At 37.4% G+C, this 23,465-nt stretch overlaps 1 protein-coding gene across 2 annotated transcripts; it reads right to left on the bottom strand.

The window, feature by feature from the left end:
* Positions 1–235: 235 nt before the first annotated feature.
* LOC127658565 (tubulin monoglutamylase TTLL4-like) lies at positions 236–16,326 on the bottom strand. 2 transcript variants are annotated; one of them, XM_052147923.1, is made up of 19 exons: positions 16,252–16,326; positions 13,012–14,378; positions 10,831–10,901; positions 10,639–10,690; positions 5,854–5,972; positions 5,575–5,685; positions 5,332–5,408; positions 4,946–5,140; positions 4,773–4,855; positions 4,558–4,686; positions 4,023–4,145; positions 3,703–3,801; positions 3,482–3,616; positions 1,932–2,057; positions 1,610–1,706; positions 1,247–1,457; positions 1,048–1,118; positions 580–653; positions 236–466 (listed from the first exon to the last, which is right to left on the bottom strand). In XM_052147923.1, exons 2-19 carry the CDS (start codon positions 14,313–14,315, stop codon positions 289–291), a joined length of 3,255 nt encoding a protein of 1,084 aa, XP_052003883.1. In that variant the 5' UTR covers positions 14,316–14,378; positions 16,252–16,326; the 3' UTR covers positions 236–288. The 2 variants fall into 2 exon arrangements, with proteins under 2 accessions (XP_052003883.1, XP_052003884.1); XM_052147924.1 differs by lacking the exons at positions 10,639–10,690; positions 10,831–10,901; positions 13,012–14,378; positions 16,252–16,326 and adding an exon at positions 7,165–7,354.
* Positions 16,327–23,465: the final 7,139 nt, after the last annotated feature.

Below are 23,465 nucleotides of genomic sequence, written 5' to 3'. Positions count from 1 at the left end.
TTCTTTTTTGGTTTAACTATCCCCTTTAACACACATCCAGTTGGCAATTTATTTCAGTCTGCTTTTTCACTGTTCTCTCCCTTCACAAGCAGACAATTATACAACAATGACATTTTTACTAGGTGCTTCAGCTGAGACATGACATATGCACACACCGATGTGTGAGTATATATATATATATATATATATATATATATATATATATATATATATATATATATATATATATAACACACATGTGTACATATACTTGTGCATTGTTTGAAAGCCAGCGTTTAATGGTCAAGCTCAAAGGTCATCGTGGCGAGGCAGACTATCACTGGCTAGACTGGAGCTGGAGGTGGGACTGGGGCTCAGGCAAATGGTACTCAACAAGCTAATGTCTGGAAGACTTGCAGATACTGACTGAACCTCATGATCAGACCAGTCATCATCTTCAGCATCAGATCTCTGACTGACCACCACTCTGAGGAGGAACAAGAGAGAGTGAGAAAGGAAAAATAAGGTAAAATCTAAGATGTTCAAGGCCTAAGGAACATCCTTAGCCAGAGTGAGATGGTTTTAGGTGTGTGTACATACCCAGACAGCTGACATCTGGAGGATGTTAAACTGTGGGTGTCAGATCTGTGTCCATGGTAAGACTTGGAAGACCACTATGAATACAACACACATATGTGCGACATTTAATAAAATAATTCAAACTTGAGACAATCTGAAAATATTTGAATGCAAGGAGTGAGGGATGTGTAAAACTTTATAAATGATAGGTGTTCATATTTTGTGGAAAGCTGCAGAGCTTAAATAATATTAACTAAATATATAATAGCCTAACTATCTAATAAAATTCCAGAGGGATAAAATTAAGAACAGTCTTGCATTATTTCCAGCCAAATGTTTTGCTTCATTCTGAAATGCGTTAGGTTACAGAACAGATGTTGTTTCATGGTTAAGTACATTTCTGTAGGCACTGTCGCTAATCACTGAACACAGTAATTTGACTCTTAACAGTGCAGACTCTGGAGCCGCTTTGCTCACTTCAATACTTACGTGATGAACAGAATCTGCAAGGTTACCCAGGTGCACCTTCTTCTCACACAGATCCTTTAATAGACTAATACCTAAACACAGCAAGACAAGATTCAACCTCAGTTACACAAACAGGGACAGTGGTAGGAAAAGCAACATGGCAAACACAAGCTGACAGTCTTCACAAAATATAGACTATGAGAGAAGTCGCATTACACACCTTTGCTCCTGGTGAGCCAGTATTTCTGCTCCCATTGGTTGAGGAGAATGTTGAGGTAGCGCGGTTGCTCAAAGAAGCGGAGGTAGCGGGAGGAAGCGTGAGAGGGAAAAACTCGCTCAAAATCTCCTTTACGACTCAACTCGTCCTCACTCTCTGCCAGGACACGCACATCATCAGGTGTCAGCACGTCCAGAACTGTGGCAAAGAAATCCTACACACACAAAAATACATATCAAGGACATAGAAAGTTTTCATTGAAATATTTCCAAATGTGCATGATATTGAAGGCAGTCATCAGTGAGCACCATGCCATCAGTCGTAAATATTTCAATATATAATTAAAGATGGGGTGTGTTTGAGTACCTGGTCTCGTAAGCGCTGAGTCAGATAAAAGGCTCTCTTTACTTTCTCGTCAACTGAAATGACTGATCTACATTTCTCTTGTGCTTCTCCACATAAACTGACCAAAAACAGTAAAACTTCCATTAGAAGGAGAAAAGATTTAGAAAATGAAATGTACTTACATGTGTACTGTGCATATATAAATATACAGCAATTAAGTCATAAAATAAATAAAATAATTTGAATAACCTGAAAAAATTCAAAGAAATAAATAATATTAATACTTAAAATGTTTTACTTTGACTTGTTTAACTGTGCATTACAGTGTAATACCAGAACTGACCTGCTGGCAGTGGAACTGGATGGAGCAACGTCTTCTCTCAATGGCAACACAAAGCCAGCAAGGTTCAGTAGGTCCCGTATCATCTGACCCTTAATACTGACATCCAGCGGTGTGTTAGAATGCAGGCTAGAGAGAGTTAAAGATATATAAGAAACAGAGGAAACTCTATGATAAAAATGATTGGTAAAGAAGGCAGGGTTTCATTGGAACAGAACAGCTAGGGAAAACTCTTTCATACATACATTAAGTGTGCAGCTGTTGTGGGACAAATTCTCAGGTTCAGTGAATTTACGATCCCATCACTGAAGAACATCATGATCTTATCGTATTGACAGTGTCTAGGAGTAACTAACTAAAAGTTGTAGACTTCACTTAATTTTTCAGCAGCATGACAACAGTTCAGCTGTTTCAATGTTTCCCAATAGTAACATAATAGAATTTCAGAGTAGTTCACTAGTTTGTTAAAAACATGAAGTCTAGAAATGACTTTTCAAAATAGTCATTTGACTGTTGTCTACCTATTCTTCATTAGCTTGTAGCTTGGCAAACTAACACTGAGAACTGGATTGTTTCAAAGTTGAGCTTATGCTTAAAGGATCTCTTTTACTAATATACTAGTATACTAAAGACAAAAAAAAATTGAAACAGCTGAGCAACTGTGCGAACATTCAGACACCGGCCATGCTGCTTGGGGAGGTGTTTAGAGTAACAATTAAAGGGCACACAAGACTACATGTAAAACATAAAATAATATAACATTAAAATGTGTCATCAATTAATTCATACCTCATTCTTGGAGTAGAATTCACACGAGATTAGTAAAAGAAGCCGTTTAACTGCTCGATAATGATATATAGTAATGTATATGCAGTAGATAATGTGTAATTTATGTTTACATTCTGTATTCAAGGCACTAATGTGCTATACCATAATATTATTTATGTAATGTATACCATCATTTTAGCTGACTTCAATCTGTTATTGTAATTTATGATGACTGATACTTCTGCAAAGATGCGAGAATAAAAGAGTGTGTTAATGGGCAGAACACAGACAAAAGAATGACCATAGACATATCTCACTTTGGGCAGATGTGTGAATGGCTTTCGGCTGCAGACAGCCCAAGAGTGAAGCAGCATGTGAAAAAATAGTGTGAATGGGCACTTAAGAGCATATGTAGACTAACTAAAAAATATAACATGACATGTTATAGGAAAATGTCTTAACGCAAATGACCATACAGATGTAGGTAAGTTTGCATCAGCTCATTAATAACTGTGCAGCAGTGTGTTCATATTGACTGAGCTCCAGGTCACACCTAACGAAGATGTGGACCAATGATGTGGGCAGAAAGGTGTTTAGCAGCTGGTATGAAGTTTTCCTGAAAGTTCTTGCTAGCGAGCTGTTACAAACAGCCAAAACAAACTTAAAAACACCTTCCTTTTGGCCCGTTTTTTTTTTTTTAAAAGACGTCACACCCCCTGTTTTTTGATTTTGTATGAAGAATGCCAGGGCTTTAAGAAGTGAAGGGCAGTCCTTGTATGATTTACCTGGGTGAGATATTCACCTCCAGCACCCACGGCTTTAGATTCTCATCCAGCATGATATCAAAGCCAAATAGCTCATGACAGCTATAGGGAGAACTGACATGCATCTTCACCAGCGAGTTCACATATGGGTCTGACCTGCCATGGGAATAGAGACATAAATGTGCACATACAAGGAAAGTTAAATAAATCATCTAAAAACACTAAAACTGAATGACACTTACGCAATGATGGTCTTGATGACCATATCTTTGATCTTCTCCCATATGAGAGTGGTGTTGATTCCCTGAGAGCCCAGGTACTGCCAAAGTGCCTTCAAAGCCCTGCATTAAATAACATTCACTTAATCAGAGTCTGATTAACAAACACTCCCAGTAGCATTATTTAATACTATCCTGAAACCAGTTTTACTATTTCACTTATAATGGTTATTATGAGGTCAATAGAGGGGCAAGCTGGCTGTTGATTATCATAAAAGGTCCATATCTAACCAGTACAGAACAGGCCCACCCTTAATTCCAAAATATTATCGATTTATTCTTACCATTTATGGCCTTGACAGGCCTTGTCATCGCTGTTACTCTGATACTCAGAGTTCTTCTTATTTACACTGTAGTTGGTAAGGTGCATAAACTTGTTGCTGAGGGTTTTCATAGAAGGGGAGTACCTGTGTCAAGTCAGAAGACACCTTAAATGAAATTTGAATTTCAAAATTTTCCCCTAAAATTAAAGAGAAATTTCTCCACAAAATGAGAACTCTTTCAGAGTTCAGATTCTTCACATCTAACTTCTCCATTAAATGACAGTTCATAGCGACCATGAGCTGACAAGCTCCAAAAATGACAATAAAGCAAGACAAGGTGACTCGTGCACTACATTCCAAGTCATCTGAAACCAATTGATAGCTTTCTGCATTGTAGTAAAAAAAAAATATTTAGTGCACAGAAATCATCAGCACAGGGTTTGGAACAACATAAGGGTGAGTAAATAAAGAGAGAATTTTCATTTTTGGGTTAGCTCTAAGTCCTATTTGTAAATGTTTAAATGCCATCACTTTTAGTGCAATTGAATATACTCACTTGCAGCTTGCAAAACGGACTAGTCCATCGTTAAAGATGTAAACACGGAGTGGGTCGTAAGCGGTCACATACACATAGATGCGTAGATCAAACTTATTCCCACTGATGAGGTAGGGCTTGTGAAGATATCTGCAGAAATACAGATCAGCCAGTTTAACAGTTAAAAACATACACGGTTGTCTCTCTCAACAAGAAATCTTCCTTTATCAACATACTTCTGCACAAGGAGTGGTCTCTTGCGTGGCATTTGGTTCCACTTGTGAATGACCTGAATGCCAATTCCACGTGCAGATGCAGGCTAAAAAGAAAATGGCAGAACATCAATGACAAGAATCTCAGAGAGCAATTTCACAACAGTTCTTGTGGTGTCTTGTTATTCTGATGGTACCGGTTTGACAATCCATTTCTGCTTGCTGCCTCCATCCTCCCAGGCCTTCCTCAGAAGCTTGATATCCTGTGGGAGAATGAAAGAGCGTGGGAAGAAGCCAAACTCTCTCCTGCCAAAGCGTGCCTGCATATTGGATAGGTTCCTCCACAGTCTGTCCTTCCGCCCGATCTGAAATGAGCCTGGAAAGTGGTTCAGCTGCCAAACAGAAACGCAAGCTTGTTGTCACTCATTTGAGAGGAAATATTAAGCAATTATGAAAAGCATCAAATTAACACCAGTAACTTGATGGAATAATTTTTTAGGTCATATAAAAATACACAACAAAATAATGTTAGTAGAAAGATGGAAAAACATCCCCATCTGATAGCAAAAATAATTTTACATACCTTCTGGTACTCTCTAATGGCCTTAAACCCTGGTGACTTCATATGGTGACCCCAGCAGCCCAGCCAATCATGACTCTCTAGAATAAAAAAACATCATATGATAACAGATTGCAGACTAAAGCAAGCAGTGTAAACTATGGCAGTATTGTAAATTACAAAATAGCTAACACAATGTTTTCAATACTCTCCCACAGTTTACCATCTCTAACAAAACAACATGAAATAAAAAAACTGTTAATTTACTTTTAGTGGCTTTAAAGTGTGATCTAGAGATGGTGTTTTTCACTACATTGGGAGTGACTGTGGTTATCTTCCATTTGAGTAGCTTCCTCTGTTCAAGAGGCAACGGCTCCACTGTAAAATGGGGAGAAAATATTACAATAATAAGTGTTTAAAATACAAGGGTTGTAATCTAAAATAGAATGACTTAAGGAATCATACTATAAATTAATCAAAAGATCCACTGAATTCATAGCTTTCAAGGTAATGGCCTGAATGGCTTGTGTGTATGCGTGTGCCAACCTCTTTCATTGGAAGTGCTGAAGTACAGGGTGGGGGGCATGTGGGGGAAGAGACTGGGCACAAGAGCGGATCTCTCCACCAGATCCCCCTCCACATCAGGACTCATAGGATCCTCAACACTAGAAAACGCAAGCACTAATTAGCTTCAACATTTTAGCACCCATTCACTTGCATAAAGCTGAAATATTCTTCTAAAAATCTTCATTTGTGTTTTGCAGAATAAAGTCACACACATCTGGAATGGCATCAGGGGGAGTAAATTATGAGAATTGTCATTTTTGGGTGAACTATACCTTTAAGGAAGCCCTGTATAATTTGGATCCACCAGAGCACAAAAGATACATTTCTACAGGCTAGGATTTATTTATTTATTTATTTTTTTTTCCACATGTGTCGTTCTGTCTCATGCAGTCAATCGCTCAGCCTTTCAAAGCATACTGTTTATCGTGAGCCCATACAGATGTGCTGGATGCCTGCACACATGACTGTTTTGTGATTGTCTTTAGTAGTCAACAGCAGGTGCAGACATCGCACACAGACTGTCCATGTTTCTAGAAAAAACAAGCTTCAAACAGACGATCCACACAGACTGTGCTGATGATGAAATTTGCATCATGTGCACTGTGTGTGAGATGTACCAGCAAGCAGAAAACTTTAGACTTTAGGGAGTGTTCACACATGACCCGTTCTTGCATAAAAAATAAAAAAAACTGGTCGGACTGTAAGACAGTGGAAATAAAGCAGGCATTTTGTGACAATTTTTAAAAGTAAAAATAACAAATCAAAAGTCTAAATAGTGAAAACTTAGTGCACATCATAGTTCTATTAAAAAAGGGAGACCTTCAGATAATGTATACAAACAGGAACATTAGGATTTGAGTCTGACAATAATTGTCTTTAAAATTAAAATCAGTAGATTTGTTAACCTAGGAGCACAACTATACTCTTGAGAGCTTTTAAAGTTAATAAGGCAACCATTTTTGCTCATCCCTCCAATACACTGCTTAAATTACAAAATAATTCAGAGCTTAGAAATATGATCAGAATTGGCTTGAGAACAAAATGGATAAGAGTCGCCGCAAACTAGTTTATAATTCTTATTTAAAAATATGTGTATACGCGGATGTTGTAGCCTTAAAACACAGTACAAGAAGAGTGTTGAAGCCAGTCATGTAAAACCCAATGATAATCATTTAGAAATAGATTCAAATAAGAAACTTAGATTTAACATCAACACATAATATATTGTGATAAGGCAACCTGATTACTTGGTTTAAGACAGCATACTGATATATGAACAACATAACTCACATGACAGTCATGTAGCCTGCTGAGGTCCTCCTATTAAAACTTTGGATACTCCTGGCACTAAATCTCAGAGTTTGAGGTTACACTCACTAACCTCATAAATGAAACCAGAAAACACCAACTAAAACAAACCCATCAGCTGGACGTCACCTCATGACAATGGTTCCACAGACCTGAAACAATTCACTACTGACTCATTTTCCTGTTATACTGGGACAGTTCTACCTTCTATTACACAAGCACAATTGAGGGATCTTTCTACTGGCCTCTGGCTTTAAAAGCTTTTCTTTGACAGCAACCGCCAGAACAAAATCAGGTACTCCTGTGTTCATGGTACTGTTACCATAGTAATGTCAGGTGATCAGAAGAAAGAAGCATGGAAAGTTATTAACTCTACCACTGTAATTTAACTTAAATAGTTAGTCTTCGTCTATATTGTACTAAAAAAAGTGTGACAAGAGTAGTGGTTGACCGATATATTGCCGAGGCCGATAAATTGGTTGATATTCTGAATTTTTGTATTTATGGGCATTGGCTGATAATTTTTCCCATTTGGCCGATTTATATGGTCCGCATATCACAGCCGTGGCAGACGCATTTGAGCTCAAAGTTGTTTCATTGTTCCTCTCTCTCATCAACTGTTCCCTGTAACTTTTAACTGTCTTGTCTAATGGTAAAAAAGCAAATATCAATAAAACTAACATCATATACAGTCTGTAAATATGCACATATCTCATAAACAGATGTAATAAACCAACAACAAAAAAACTGAGCCTATCCAGCATAATTTAATTACAGTGCATCCGGAAAGTATTTACAGCGCTTCACATTTGTAACATTGTGTTATGTTACAGCCTTATTCCAAAATGGATTAAAATAAATTATTTTCTTAAAAATTCTACAAACAATACCCCCATAATGACAATGTGAAAGAAGTTTGTTTGAAATCTTTGCAAATTTATCAAAAATAAAAAAACAAAAAAAAATCATATGTACATAAGTATTCACAGCCTTTGCTCAATAGTTTGTTGAAGCACCTTTGGCACCAATTACAGCCTCAAGTATTTTTGTGTATAATGCTACAAGCTTGTAGCATTATACACAATGCTACAACATATTTTTTTGGGCAGTTTCTCCCATTCTTCTTTGCAGGACCTCTCAAGCTCCATCAGGTTGGATGGGGAGTGTCGATGCACAGCCATTTTCAGATCTCTCCAGAGATGTTCAATCGGGTTCAAGTCTGGGCTCTTGCTGGGCCACTCAAGGACATTCACAGAGTTGTCCCGTAGCCACTCCTTTGTTATCTTGGCTGTGCTTAAGGTAGTTGTCTTGATGAAAGATGAACCTTCACCCCAGTCTGAGGTCCAGAGCGCTCTGGAGCAGGTTTTCATCAAGGATGTCTCTGTACATTGCTGCATTCATCTTTCCCTCAATCCTGACTAGTCCACCAGTTCCTGCCGTTGAAAAACATCCCCACAGCATGATGCTGCCACCACCATGCTTCACTCTAGGGATGGTATTGGCCAGGTGATGAGCGGTGCCTGGTTTCCTCCAGACATGACGCTTTCCATTTAGGCCAAAGAGTAAAAAATTTGTTTTATCAGACCAGAGAATTTATTTTCTCATGGTCAGAGTCCTTCAGGTGCCTTTTGGCAAACTCCAGACGGGCTGTCATGTGCCTTTTACTGAGGAGTGGCTTCCATCTGGCCACTCTACCATACAGGCCTGATTGGTGGAGTGCTGCAGAGATGGTTGTTCTTCTGAAAGGTTCTCCTCTCTCCACAGAGAAATGCTGGAGCTCTGTCACAGTAATCATCGGGTTCTTAGTCACCTCCCTGACTAAGGCCCTTCTCCCCCGATCGCTCAGTTTGGCCAGGCGGCCAGCTCTAGGAAGAGTCCTGGTGGTTCCAAACTTCTTCCATTTTACGGATGATGGAGGCCACTGTGCTCATTGGGACCTTCAATGCTGCAGAAATTTGTTCTGTACCCTTCCCCAGATCTGTGCCTCGATACAATCCTGTCTTGGAGATCTACAGACAATTCCTTGGACTTCATGGCTTGGTTTGTGCTCTGACCTGCACTTTTAACTGTGGGACCTTATATAGACAGGTGTGTGAATTTCCAAATCATGTCCAATCAACTGAATTTACAACAGGTGGACTCCAATCAAGTTGTACAAACATCTCAAGGATGATCAACGGAAACAGGATGCACCTGAGCTCAATTTTGAGTGTCATGGCAAAGGTAACGTGATTTTTTTTATTTTTTATTTTTAATACATTTTCAAAGATTTCAAAACAAACTACTTTCACGTTGTCATTATGGGGTATTGTTTGTAGAATTTTGAGGAAAATAATGAATTTAATAAATTTTGGAATAAGGCTGTAACGTAACAAAATTTGGAAAAAGTGAAGCGCTGTGAATACTTTGCGGATGCACTGTACCTCTAAAGCATGTATTATATCAGCCTCTCAACAGTTCCCGGTCACCATTCACCTTTATCTTTTCTAATGATAAAAGGCAAATATCAATACAACTTTTATTATATACCGTTTGCAAATATGTAGATATCTCATTTAAAGAGATGTAATTCACGAACCTCACAAAAATCCAAAGTCTTCTTCCTGGGAGCGCTCATCTACTATTTTTCTCTGAAGAGCATATTCAGAACTTCAGGAACAGGATAAAAAGTTCCTTTGATTCACAAAATCATGATGGGCACACCGTGACAATACAAGCAGGCGATCCAGGCTGTTTAAACTGTCATGAGATTGCTACTTACACTGGATCCGCATGAGCGCAAATTCAAAGTAAAAGTGCTTCACGTGTGATGTGTGTAAATTTCTTATTCACCATGTACTGTATGTACAATTGGTTTGATGCAGTATTTTTTGCGAAAATGCGATTGCTAATGTGGACATAGCATTGATGGTTGCTGGACTACGTGTGCAAACAAATTATTAAAATTTGATGACTACCGGTAAACAGAAATAAGAAGAAACAGCTATCAACCATTTAAAATACAATATAATTTTTTAGATCATAATTTTTTACAAAGTTAAAGTTTAGTATGACATTTTGTAAATATAGTGCAAAATAAGAGTTAATTTTAGCCATTTTATTTTTTATGTTATTTACTGTATTCATTTGTGTGATTCATCTGCATTGTATCGGCCTATTGGCCACCCTGCTCTCTGGATTTTGGCCATTAACAAAACCATATCGGTCGATTACTAGTCAAGAGTAAACCCTCGGCAATCGAGACAAAACCAGGATTAGCTAATAAAAAGATCTTTGAAAAAGCAAAAAGATGAAATAAATGGGGAATTGAAACATAGCTGAACATAGAAAAACTTAAAACCCTGTGTATTAGTATCAAGGAAATGCATTCATAATTTAAAACTCAAAAAACATCATATATAACACTGAGATTCTTGCAAGATTAAATGTTTTGAAGATAAGAGAATAATTGATTACTTTGACAAGGCTGCCATGGACGTTGTCGAGGAGATATCACAATCAGAGTCATCTGAAAAGCAAATAAAGCAACATTGGCTTTAATGAAACACAGTCAGACAAAGGCAAAGGGTAACCAAGGTTGACACTAATTAAGTTCTAGGTTTCCAAGCTTGCTGAGGTTTAAGTAACAGTAAGAGGCAGTTCTGTTACCATCGCCACTGAAGTTATTCTCCAGCTTATCCGGAAGCTCCTCCTCATCACCATCTATTAGCATTTCTTGTCTGAAAGTAAATGCAAGAAACATTTCAGACAGACATGTACAAAATTTGGGAGTTCTAGTAGTGATGTCCAAATTGCAAACCTTTTTTTCAGTTAAAGGGATAGTTCACTTAAACATGAAAATTCCATCATCATTTACTCCCCTCATGTTGTTCCACACCCGTATTATTATTTTTTTCTTTTATGGGACTCAAAAGGAGACACAACTTGTAAAGCCTTTGTAAACTACTCCACTGAAACTGAGAACTTTGAAAGAAAATGTAGGAATCACAAACAACTAAAAATAAAAGGCCAAATGTATCATTTACTAGCTATTAGTGGCATCAAACAGAATTAAAAAAATAAAGTATGTTTTCAAACAAACTTTGCCATTACCCCTCAGACTCATGCCATTCTGCACTCTTTGATTTCCTTTGAACAATTAGGCTATCCTAAAATAAAGGTGATAAAAACGTTGCAAATGCATACATATAATAATGTATATGTTAAATATGTGATAAATCTACCAGAAGTTGAATAAGGAAAAGAAAAAATATTCTCAGCACTTATCTTAATGTCGCTCTCGATCTGATCAGCTGCACATGTGTACGCTCCAAATGAATGTGACATGTTATCAACACGGAGACTGATTTAAAAGACAGCAGTATTCCCAATACGATTGTACACTATACGATTGTAGCTCAACTTCGTCCATCATGCATGTATACACCGGCTAAAGACCATAACTGGCCTTGGCGTGCGCATGTTGATGAACGGTCTCCATTCATTTTACCCATAAAAAAAGCGTTAGTTACATGACAGTTACAGGCGCTTCAATTCAAATCATATGGATAGGCTATTGCTTTGTTCTGTGATATGTTTCAATTGTACTGCATCCAAGCCAATATTTGGCAAGCGATAATTTTGACAAACTTTGTAATGATAAATTATTTCATGTTGCTGTGCTGCTCAGTGTGATCCCGTCTCTATCTGCAGGGATTTATGAATATACCGGTACACAAATTGTTTCATATACAAGGAGTACTTTCTAGATAAACATGATAATTTATAGATATTGATTTCTAGATTACATTTTTGATAGACTTGGTTTAGATATAATGATACCTACACTGGCTAAGAAGTATTTAGCAGTTTTCTCATTCTATTATTTCTGAACATCTGGGTTTATCTGAGCAGCATTACATTCATTCATTTATTTTACATTTGCACTCTGTTGACAACTTCGCCCTGTGGTGCATCTGTAAATTTTTCTTTCACTCCTTTGTTTCCTTTAATGAAAAGATTTCTCTAAACAGGTTGCCTTGCATTCTAATAAAGAACAAACAATGTGAATCATGTTGGAGTACATTTAAACATAGAAAAATATCTATCGTGAATAGTCCATAAGTAGGGCTGGGCAATATGGATCAAAAATCATATCTCTGTATTTTTAGGCTAAATGGGGATACATGATATATACCTCTGGATTTTCTACAAAGTGGGCTAAATGTACAGTTGTAAATTAAATGAAGCTTGCAACATGCTTTTTTTAGGGGCAGAAGACTTTGCGGCCAGGGTTGCAGCAGCAGAACAAAGTTTAACACACTCTTCAGTTTACGCCGCTGTTGTAAATGGTGGATGAGATTTGAAATGCTTCCACTTTTGGATGCAACCTGTTCATGGCATTCTCTACAGATGACATGGTTTTGCTGTTCATCTGATCTTTAAAAACCGAACCATCTCCAAATAATTCAACCCACTGTTTTCTTTTTACTAACCATGTCGTCTTTGGCAGTGTGGACTGGCACTGTGTCTCCCTCTATGTTGCAGGAGAACTCATGAGCAAGTGGGACCAGGTTTGCATACAGACGTAGAGGGAGAGTGAGGGCTGGGTTGCTCGGAGAGTGTGGGAGAGGAGAGATGCAAACACTGGCACGGCTTTATGAAAGTACTGGGTTATGTAATGCAATATCAAACTATATAGATATAAACGGTTTTGTCTCATCCTCCATCTCGTTTGAAAATATACTGATATACCACCCAGCCCAAGCATAAGCTTCATCAAAATCAAGATATTAATTTTTTGCAATATCGCCCAGCCCTATAGTGAAGTTAAATAATAAATGCACAAACCTCTGAACATCAGCATCATCCTGCTCGCCTATAAGTTCCATGGGGCATAGACTAGCGTCCTCATGAGATAACCCCTCCTTTGTGAGGTGAATGGCAGATATCTGGTTTGTCACCGTGTACACAGACAGTGACTGAGGAGAGGCCATATTGTGGCCTGTTATCTGTGGAATGGCACCATGGGCACTGTTGGTTTCAATGGGTGCAAAACATGATTCCTTATCTTCAGTAGTAAGGCAGATGGTTGCAGTACTACCTGTGGTTATTTCACCACCTAAACTGCTGAAAAGTTTCATGTTGGTTTCTGGTTGCTTGTTCAGGCCATTGAGTGTCCTGTGTCTTGAATGTACATTGTTTCTGGCGAGTTTTAGCACAGCAGCTTGACCGGTGTCGGGCACCGAACTGCATTCAAGGGTATGCACTTTTTCTCTGCAATTTTCCGGTAATATCTTCTCAAGCTGAAGCAAATCCTTGGCCGCCTTGCTATGATTCAAAAGCACATCTGTGCATTTATCTTTCAAATGCAAAGTTGGTTGGGTAAGTTTTGCTGCATCAGCTATGAGGCCTCTACAAATGGTTCCATTGCAGTGAGAGCCAGATTTAATAGTGGCAGTGCTGTGCAAGTCACAGGTCTCTTGTTTGGAGTATGAAGGAATTTTGGCATTGGGGGACTGTACAACTCCATTGGTGTTATCCCTGAGCTGATTGCTCGTCCAAGGCAAAGACTGATTAGCAGGCATGGTTTTATCAATTACTACCGAGGCTCTTTGAGAGAAGGACTTAGGTGGAGAGGGACAGGCAGGACAAACAGAAAGCTGAGGTGAAAAAGCCCGTTTTCCTAGCAGTCCTGTCTTTAACCTAAATGAAGCAAGGTTCCAGTGAGGTTGACAGTTGTAGGTAGTCGGCTCTGTTTGACTGAAGCTATGGCATGCAGTGGGAGCAGCATTAATATGTGGCAAGCTCTTAGATAAAAGATGGTATGCCCTTAAACCGTTACTAGCACCATTTAAAGAATTAGCACTTGTACTCTGTGCTCGGTTGACTATTACGCCTGAGGCGGAAGAGGCTATAGGCACATGTGGATAGGCACGTTGTGAGGGGATCCCTGAGACACAATAGGGCTGATCATACAGAACTCTCACATTAGGCTGAGACACCGAATCACCCGCAGCACCTTGCGATCTCTTTCTTTCAGTGTTGGAGGACCCTCGAACATTGGGTGAATGGACTACAGCAGACTTGGCTTGAACGATGAGGGTTGGCCGTGATGCCCCATTCCTCAAGTCTTCAACTCCACTGGAGGCCATTAATTGCCATCTCACACCCCCCTGGCATGGGCTCAGGCACACACATAGATGAAGAATCTGCAACTGTAATTGAGAGAAATTATTGGTCATTGATTAAATAGTCACTGATGCTCATGCGGAGTCTCTCACATTTGATTTCAACATGTAACCAATAGATGAAGTGACTATTTACAAATAAACGCTCCGTGGCAGCACTTCTGGGTTCATTTGGCACCCAAATAAATGTATGCTTTGAATGGGAGATTCACTCAAACTCAGCTGCAAATGGCTGGAAAAAATGTTGGGGTTGAAACAGATTTGGAGATTTGGGCTTCTTTACATTTTTATCAGGGTTAGTGGATCAGGACAAAATCAGGATTTGACAATTTATTATATTTCATAAATTCACATCGTTATATATATCTGCAGCTAGTGTTAATGTTTTTGAACTTTCTATAAGGGATCGTCCAACACCGATCGCAAACAGCTGTTATTAATTTCAAAGTGCAATCAATATGACAGATAAGAGGCTTCATATGATCCAATAATGATCTTATACCACTATTTAAGATCTAATAAGATGAATGGGACCTCGTGTCCACCACTGTGGCACATATGCTGCTGTTTGCGAAACGATATCCCAATATAATGTAATACTTCGAAAATGAACTTGAATTAACTTGTAAAGTAACTTGTTCAATAGAAACAGGCTGCTATTAAGTTTGAATATTGAAGAAATCAAATATTATTATTTACTCCAAGTAGACCAATAAAGTAAAGATGCATATTGCATGGCTGATGGGAGTTTTCATTTCAATATGCCACATTTCTCAGGTTTTAGAAGTGTGTTAAATGTGTATTCATCTACCATCATTACATGTATGACATATTTATACAGGCAATTTAAACCAAGTTAAAATGGTTTTGCCGACAAGTTCAGAAAGAACCAAAACATATTTCTTCACTGTAAACGAAAAATGTCCAATTATATAAGCTACTATTAACATGAACATTATTACATTAAATAACACTTATTAAAACTGCTCATATCCATCATTCAATTCTGCTGCTCAAAAGAACCCAGAAGCGCAGTTGCCTGCTGTGAGACAAATTAATCTGATATATTTTAAATAAAGGTTCCCACACTTTTGACCTGTGAATTCCACGTGGGACCATGAAATGTGGAGACCAAAACAGAGGTTGAATTACTAGGATGTCAATGATATCTGGCATCACTTTTTATTTTTTTAAAAATAATTCTGCTTCTGAAATTGGACAAATACTCTTTAATCGCCACTGCATTCGTATTAACTATGGTGATCAGTAAATTGGTGAACACTATATGGACATATATGAGATCTATGAGATATATTTGGTCAGCCAATGAAATGTAGTGCGACGAGGATGATCGATGAGCACCTAAAAAGCCCAAAAACGCTTTTAGGTGGGTAGCTCGTAAGGTTTAAGGCAGCCGCTGTTCTCAGGATATTCAAGGCTATCAGACATGCCAATACATTCAAATAGAATCCCATGAGACTAGCAAACACCAAAAACTTCCCTCAAGAAACAGCTTTGTATAGTTTTAGGCTTTCTGTATGGCTGGGACTGAGCAAGCTTACACACATCAACATGCGATTTTTCTTTTTTGTTTTGAAAGAAGTCACAGCAGACATAAAAACAGTGTATCAATATTTTGTGAGTTGCCTCCCTAGACAGCATTTCTGGGCAACGTATGCGCGTTATAAGCCATCTATGTAAACAGCGCTCTAGATTTTGAGCCACAGCCAAAGTGAGGCTAACTGTTAGCTGACCGTACAACACGTTCTATTAACATATACGATATTACCAGCACCCTTCTGTAGGGACAAACACGTATTTTTAACCCTATTATTTGGTAAAATACAAAGCCCGAAGTCTATTTTTGGTTAGACAACGGTTTAAATAAAAGGCGTCTTACCGGCTCGGTATGACGGTGATTTCTACTGTTGTCTCGCGCTCGAGAAACCCGCCTCGTGCTGCCTGCCTATCTGCCATATACACACTACATAATAAAAGTTTAATTTGTTCATAACATTTTGACATTTTAATTGGGTGAAGTGAATAATTTTAAATTTACACAAATGAATACATAAATGCATACATTCATGTATCTGCATAGTTCTTTCAACTATGCAGATAAATGCACAACGTATGTTTTAAAAACATACATTTAGTATAAATTCTGCAGATACATCTTTATACTATGACTATAATTATAATAATTATGAATTGAATCAAATCAAACATGAAAATATAAATATGTACACACACATATTAAGTTCTAAAAAAGCAGAATTTGTCCCCAAGATAGTAATCAAAAAGTCACTATAGTCACTTGCTTTGTGTGAAGGTTTAAGAATTTGATACCTTTATATATTAAACTACATTATCTCCCAATAAAATAGAGGACAGCCACTCCTTACAAACAAGGGAAGCTTTCTGTGTCCAAACCTGAGCTACTTAGTAGCTAAACAAATTCAATATCCTTTCCAGCTATTGAAAACTCCTTTACAGAATGAAGTAACCCAGTAGGGCTATCGCCATCTCACCTGCACTTAAAATTAAACATGCATTGTGACAAACCACCTGCAATTCAAACTCCCAGCAGGTCATCATGCTGTGCCCTTAACAACTGACATACTTACAGAACAAAGCAAACAAAGTTGCTAGAGAACCCACACTCTGTTAAACTATAGGTTGTGATGGCTTTACATTCAGCTCTGTAGTACCTTTCAGACAGAGTGAAGATGACTGAGGTTATGCCCTTCAGCGACCCTATTTGAAGTCCAATACTGTAAAGTAAGATATGGCTTAAATTCTCAGGTGAGAGAGGGACTGATCAGATATTTTCTTTAATGGGACTTAGACTGACATGTTATTGGATAGGGTTACATTTGCAGAACTGAAGTTGTGGTTACATCACTATGGAAAGTCAAGTTGCCAGTTCACACCCAGTAACTAGGCCATGGATGAAGTACAGTGGTCAGGCGAAAATATTTGAGAATAAAAACAGGGAGTCAAGAATGTTGGGTGTATTCTTCAGAACAAATTAAGCTGACATTAATATGTAAATGTGTTAATAAGTTAGTATTACTATAGACTGTAAAATGTGGTGCTTTTTTCCCAGCAGTATACAATGTGATACAAGCTTCCAAAATAGAAGAGTTGTGACCTTACAAGTACAACTGAATCCAGATTGTGTTTCTAATTAAGTATAATTCATGTCACAAGGCCCTATAATCAAGTTGAGAAACTTGTAGAGAATATGCACAGTCATGCAAGAGGTGTCAAACTACCAATCAATACTGTGCCGACACTGAACTCTTTATAATTAAGCGGCTTGGAAATGTCTGACAGAATTATGTGAAACACAAGACCAAGTGCCTCTATTCTTTTTAATGGATTTTAAAATATATATATTACAATATTTCATATATTTATTTAAATAAATAAAAAATCTATATACATTGAAAAGATTATTATTTTTGTAAACATATCTCAGCATTCAAGTCCAAAATAAATTCCTATTTCAATTCCAGTTGACATTTAAATAGCTTTAAGGTTAAACCCATACAAATCTGAAATCTGATATATCACAACACATGATATGAAAACGTAGCCCTGCATAAAAATATATAATATCAAAGTCACATATTTTGCTTATAAAGGCAACAAAGTAAAGCTGTTGTTTTACATGTAACATATACAGTATTTTCCTTGAATCAGTTTATCATCAAATTTGTATAGTCTAGGTACAGTTGAAGTCAGAAGTTTACATACACCCAGGGGTGGAAAGAGTACTGAAAAATAACACTGAAGTAAATGTACTGTTACTTCTTAAAAATGTAGTTTGAGTAGAGTAAAAGTACCTGTCCTAAAAACTACTCAAGTAAGAGTAAAAGAGTTGCTCATTGTGACAGGGCGGAGGGCGGGGACGGGTTGTGATTATACACACCCGGTCCCTTATCAGGCTAATTAAGCCTCCAAGAAGGATAAAGGCCGACTGCGGACGGTGGTGCGACGAGAGAGAGATCGTTTACGGAAATGTCCGTCATGTGTGTTTGTTTGTCTTTTGTTTAAGTTTATCATTAAAATCTTATTTATATTGCCAAGCCGGTTCTCGCCTCCTCCTTTCCATCAGACTGCTTTACACTCATTTACAAGACTCATGAGTAGTGGGTATTGCGTACTGAGATGTGAAAGCTATGCCCCTTTATAATAGAAACTGTACGCTGCAATTTAAAAATTTAGCACACATACCGTAATTAACATTCCCTTCTATGGCAGTTTGCCAGAAAGAATAACAAAATAGGAATTTTATAGGAGTTTGTGATTGACAACTTTTAAAATACATCACTTATCTATGATACCGTAGACACTACATGAATCTGATGGACAAAATAAAAATAAAAGGGCGACATGATAACAGAAATGAAAAGATGAAAAAGTTATTTTCAGTACAATGATCCCCATTTTATATCGTAATGTATGAAACAATTACATTAAAATCAGTTTATGTGTAGTGTCTAAATAAAAAATCTCAGCTCTTTTGGTTCATACAATGCAAGTGAATGGGTGCCAAGAATTTTAAGATCCAAAAATCACACAAGTCAGCATAAAAGTTGCCTAATCCATGTGACTCCAGAGGTTAAATCCGTCTTCAGAAGAGATATGATAGATTGGGTGAGAAACAGTCAAGAGCAATATTTAAGTACATTTTTACTATAAATTCTCCTCCTTGCTCAGTCAATCTCCACTTTAACTTTCTTCTTCTTTTGTTTTTTGTGATTCACATTGTTTATGCATTTCGCCATCTACTGGGGAGGGAACATTGATCTTTTTCTCACCCACACCTATCATATCACTTCTGAAGACATGGATTAATCCACTGGAATCTTGTGGATAACTTTTGTGCTGCCATTATGTGCTTTTTGGAGCATCTAAATTTTGGCATTGTATGGACCAAAAGAGCTGAGATATTCTTCAAAAATTCTTAATTTGTGTTCTGAAGAAGAGTACATACACATTCGGGATGGCATAAGGGTGACTAAATTATGCGAGAATTTTCATTTTTTGGGTGAACTATTTCTTTAAGTAGGCTAGCACACTGGAATTGTGATATAGTCAATTAAAAGTGAAACAATCTGTCTATAAATCTTGTTGGAAAATTACTTGTGTCATTGATGCAAGTGGCTAGAGACATTCCTATATTTTATACTTTTGCTTGATATTATACAAGCATATTCATGTATCCACATTTATGTACTCAACTATATTCAGAATATAATCATAAATGTCACATTCATAAAACCAGCTTATATGGCATTATCATTGTATCCTCCATGTATTCCTTATATGTCCATCCTTGCTGTGTTGTATACATGTTACCAGACACAAGCCATATATTTTCAATGTGTGTGTGTTAGAAGATTACTTCATGATCGTTCTCTATCCTTGTAAATGGTTTGTTAAATGGTTTGTGCTTTTTGTGCCCAACATTCCTGTGAGAAACTGGAGCGCTGTTTGGGACAAAGTATATACATTTTAGACTCTTAGTATATGAACTTGTTGCCCTTTTGACCTGATGAGGTTTCAGATCTGAATTCAGAGAGCTTGGTGCTAAACTTATAGATGTTATTGTTTCAAGCAATGTGCAGATGGGATTCTTGCACATACGCACATACAGGATAGGGCTGGGCGATAAAAATGATATCGATATATATCACGATAAAGAAAATCCATGATAAGCTTTTGAGGAATTTTCGATATTTACAGCGTGTCACTAAAACACAAGCAGCTCGGCTTTCTCAGGCTGTGTCTCCACTGGGGCAGGCGAAATCTGCTCAAAGGCGCTCACCGCTGCCAATCCTATGATCCACCTTGCGAGCATGACGGTCGGCTTTCATAAGAATGAATTGAAAACGCTCTCAGCTTCGCTCACAATGTGCCAGTTGTAACGTAGGGTCAGACTGGATGAACTTGCTAATGCTAACTGCCTTGCTAACAATTAGGTTATGTCGGACACCGGATTGATTCCATCTGCACCTCATCGTCTCTAGTGAAGAGCGCGACAGAACAACAGTGATGTGGACAACAGCTCTGATTTTTCTGCGCTGTAATCTTGAATATTGTTCTCTAGCAACAAACATGCATCATTTCTGCCCTGTCCCGCTCCGTACGCGCTTCCTCTTTTCCCTGCATGTGTGTAGACATGATGCGCCGCATGAGTTAACGTGGTTTCAAAGCACCTTTTAGACCATAACGTTTTTCCCTTGTAAATGTATCTTTATTAATCAGCATGTTATGAGTCTTTAATAATAAACAAATCGAATAAAGAAATCGATTTCTGTTCTAATTTTGTGAAAATTAATAGGATGTCTGGAATGGATGAGGAAAGACTAAAATTACTAGTTGGTAGACTAGTCTCTCACTTTAATGAAAATATACAATTTGTTTTTTATTTTTTAAAAAACGTTTTCAAAATTTCTCTCGGGACACCCCTGAACCCACATTCAGCATCATTCCACAGTCACAAGGGCTTCTATGCCCCATACTTGGGTATCTGAATATAAAGAAATATAACAAATTAAAATTTAATGTAAAAATATTCCAACAAATACTGGACTTCAGAACAAACAGATGATCTTTTAACTTTCATTTTCAATTGATAAACTATAAAATATTTTAATATTTTGGTAAAAGATCCCGCAGACCCCACTGCTTTGGCCGTCTCTGGACCCCTGTGCAGTTTTGTAGAGACTATTTTGACTGGTTAGAATTTATTTTTTCTTCTTTTCTTCTGTCAACTTTGAAATAAAAAAGAAAGTGCAATGTGTAAATGTATATTGTGATAAATATCGATATTGAACAATATGAAAAAGATTATCATGATAACAATTTTGGCCATATCGCCCAGCCCTAATACAGGATAAGACACACTTGTGTAAGGGCTGGTGTATCCGCCCGGTGCGTCAACATACAAGGCCACCGCAGCCTTCGCACTTCAGTGGGTCATAACAATATGTCCTGACACCTTTGAGTTAACTTCATACTGTGCAAGAGGGTATAAAGACCTTAAACTTAACTTTTGGTGGTCAGAGATACTAACAGCTCAGTTCTCTGGCTCTCTGCATCTGAATTCCAGCTTTGAGGCCTCATCGTACTATCCATACTTTAACTTTCACTTCTTTCATTTAATTACTTAGTTCATTAAACAAAGACGAGACATAGTATTGTTAGATTAATTCCAGGACTTAGTCCTTGGATATATCCTTAAGATATATCTACTATACATTAAAGAACTAAACGTACGTTTTCTTTATTATTACATTTATTCTCAGTAATTCAAATCTTATTAATTTGACTAATTTCTGTACAAATAAAATGTGTTATTCCTTTTACAAATCATCTGATTTATTGAAGTAATTTTCCATCTGATGGATCTCACTTCATCAATCATGCTCAAAGTTGATGTCCTAAACGACTTGCCAAAACTATAGTTTGCTAATATGAAATCTGTGGCATGGTTAAAAAAATTGTTTTAATGACCTATGTGTATGTAAATACTAGTGAGGTGTTTTTTCTGACACACGCAGAAGTAAATTGGACCTGGCAGATCACATTTAGACAGCTATGATTAAGTTCCAACTTGTGAATAATTTGTTCACATGTGTAGCTGATATGAAATTTCAAACAGTGACAGCTCATATTATTAAACATGCAAGTTTAAAATGAATATGTCACCCTACATTTTTAGAGGCTTAAATGTGATTAAAATAGTTGTTAAATGGAATATATATATAATAAAACATACACTTTCAAGTATGTGTGTGTGTGTGTAAATATATTTGGACCCCTCCCCGTCCCTGTTTAACGCTAAACAAATCTGTTTACCTTAACTATAAAATGATGGGTGAATGACATGAGAACATGGTCAAAGGTGTGGTATGGGATATTTTATGTTGTCTTTTGTTGTCTGTTGGAGTTTGATGAGCACAGAGGCACATCAGTACATCCACAGCTTGAAGGTAGAATCTTGTGTATTTAGAATGCAGTACTCTTGTTTTAATCTCACTGCTCTGCTTTCTGTTATTATGACATCACCTGAATACTTTAAAATACTCACTAGCTAATTACAATTTGACATCAACACCATAAATATCTTCATAGAACCGCTAGAACGGAAGTTCCGAGACAAAATGGTCAAGATGGCCGCGTGATGGGTTCTCTCAAGCATAAGGTGATCTGAATAAGAAAACAATGAGCTGAAGGGAGGCGTGAGAGACGCTGCCTCGCACTGAAACTTTATCCACTAGATGTCGCTGTTTGACAGAATGACTGCAGAAAGATGACAACTGAACACATTGCATGAGTTCACATTTCGTAACATTTTATTTGTTTATGTACAGTCGTTTATTTTGCTCACCCGAAATTTTGAGGAGACATTGCCTCCCTTGCCTACACACACACACACACACACACACACACACACACACACACACACACACACACACACACACACACACACACACACACACACACACACGTTGTGTTTCCATGTTTTATGGGGACTTTCCATAGACATAATGGTTTTTATACTGTACAAACTTTATATTCTATCCCCTAAACCTAACCCTACCCCTAAACCTAACCCTCACAGAAAACTTTCTGCATTTTTACATTTTCAAAAAACATAATTTAGTATGATTTATAAGCTGTTGTCCTCATGGGGACTGATAAAATGTCCCCACAAGGTCAAAACTTTCGGGTTTTACTATCCTTATGGGGACATTTGGTCCCCACAAAGTGATAAATACACGCTCACACACACACACACACACACACACACACACACACACACACCCTCATTTCATGCTTAAAAATACTGTAAGTTTGATGGCTTCATTCTTTAACAATGTACTTCCCATGGCCACAAAATAATGCTAAATCAGCTTTAGCAGTTTAAATGTATTTTAGTCATAAGAATGAACAACAATTAATGCATGATTAAATATAAGAAATAATTATTGTAAAACAAAAAATTTCACACTTGTTGTTGTTATTATATTTACCACAAATACCACAAAGTATAACTATTTTTCTGGTACGCTTAAAAATATATATAACATTTTA

Source organism: Xyrauchen texanus, chromosome 18, assembly GCF_025860055.1.
Source record: "Xyrauchen texanus isolate HMW12.3.18 chromosome 18, RBS_HiC_50CHRs, whole genome shotgun sequence".
Taxonomy (NCBI): Eukaryota; Metazoa; Chordata; class Actinopteri; order Cypriniformes; family Catostomidae; genus Xyrauchen; species Xyrauchen texanus.
Note: the sequence above shows the minus strand (reverse complement) of the source record. Positions and strands in the feature narration are given on the sequence as shown.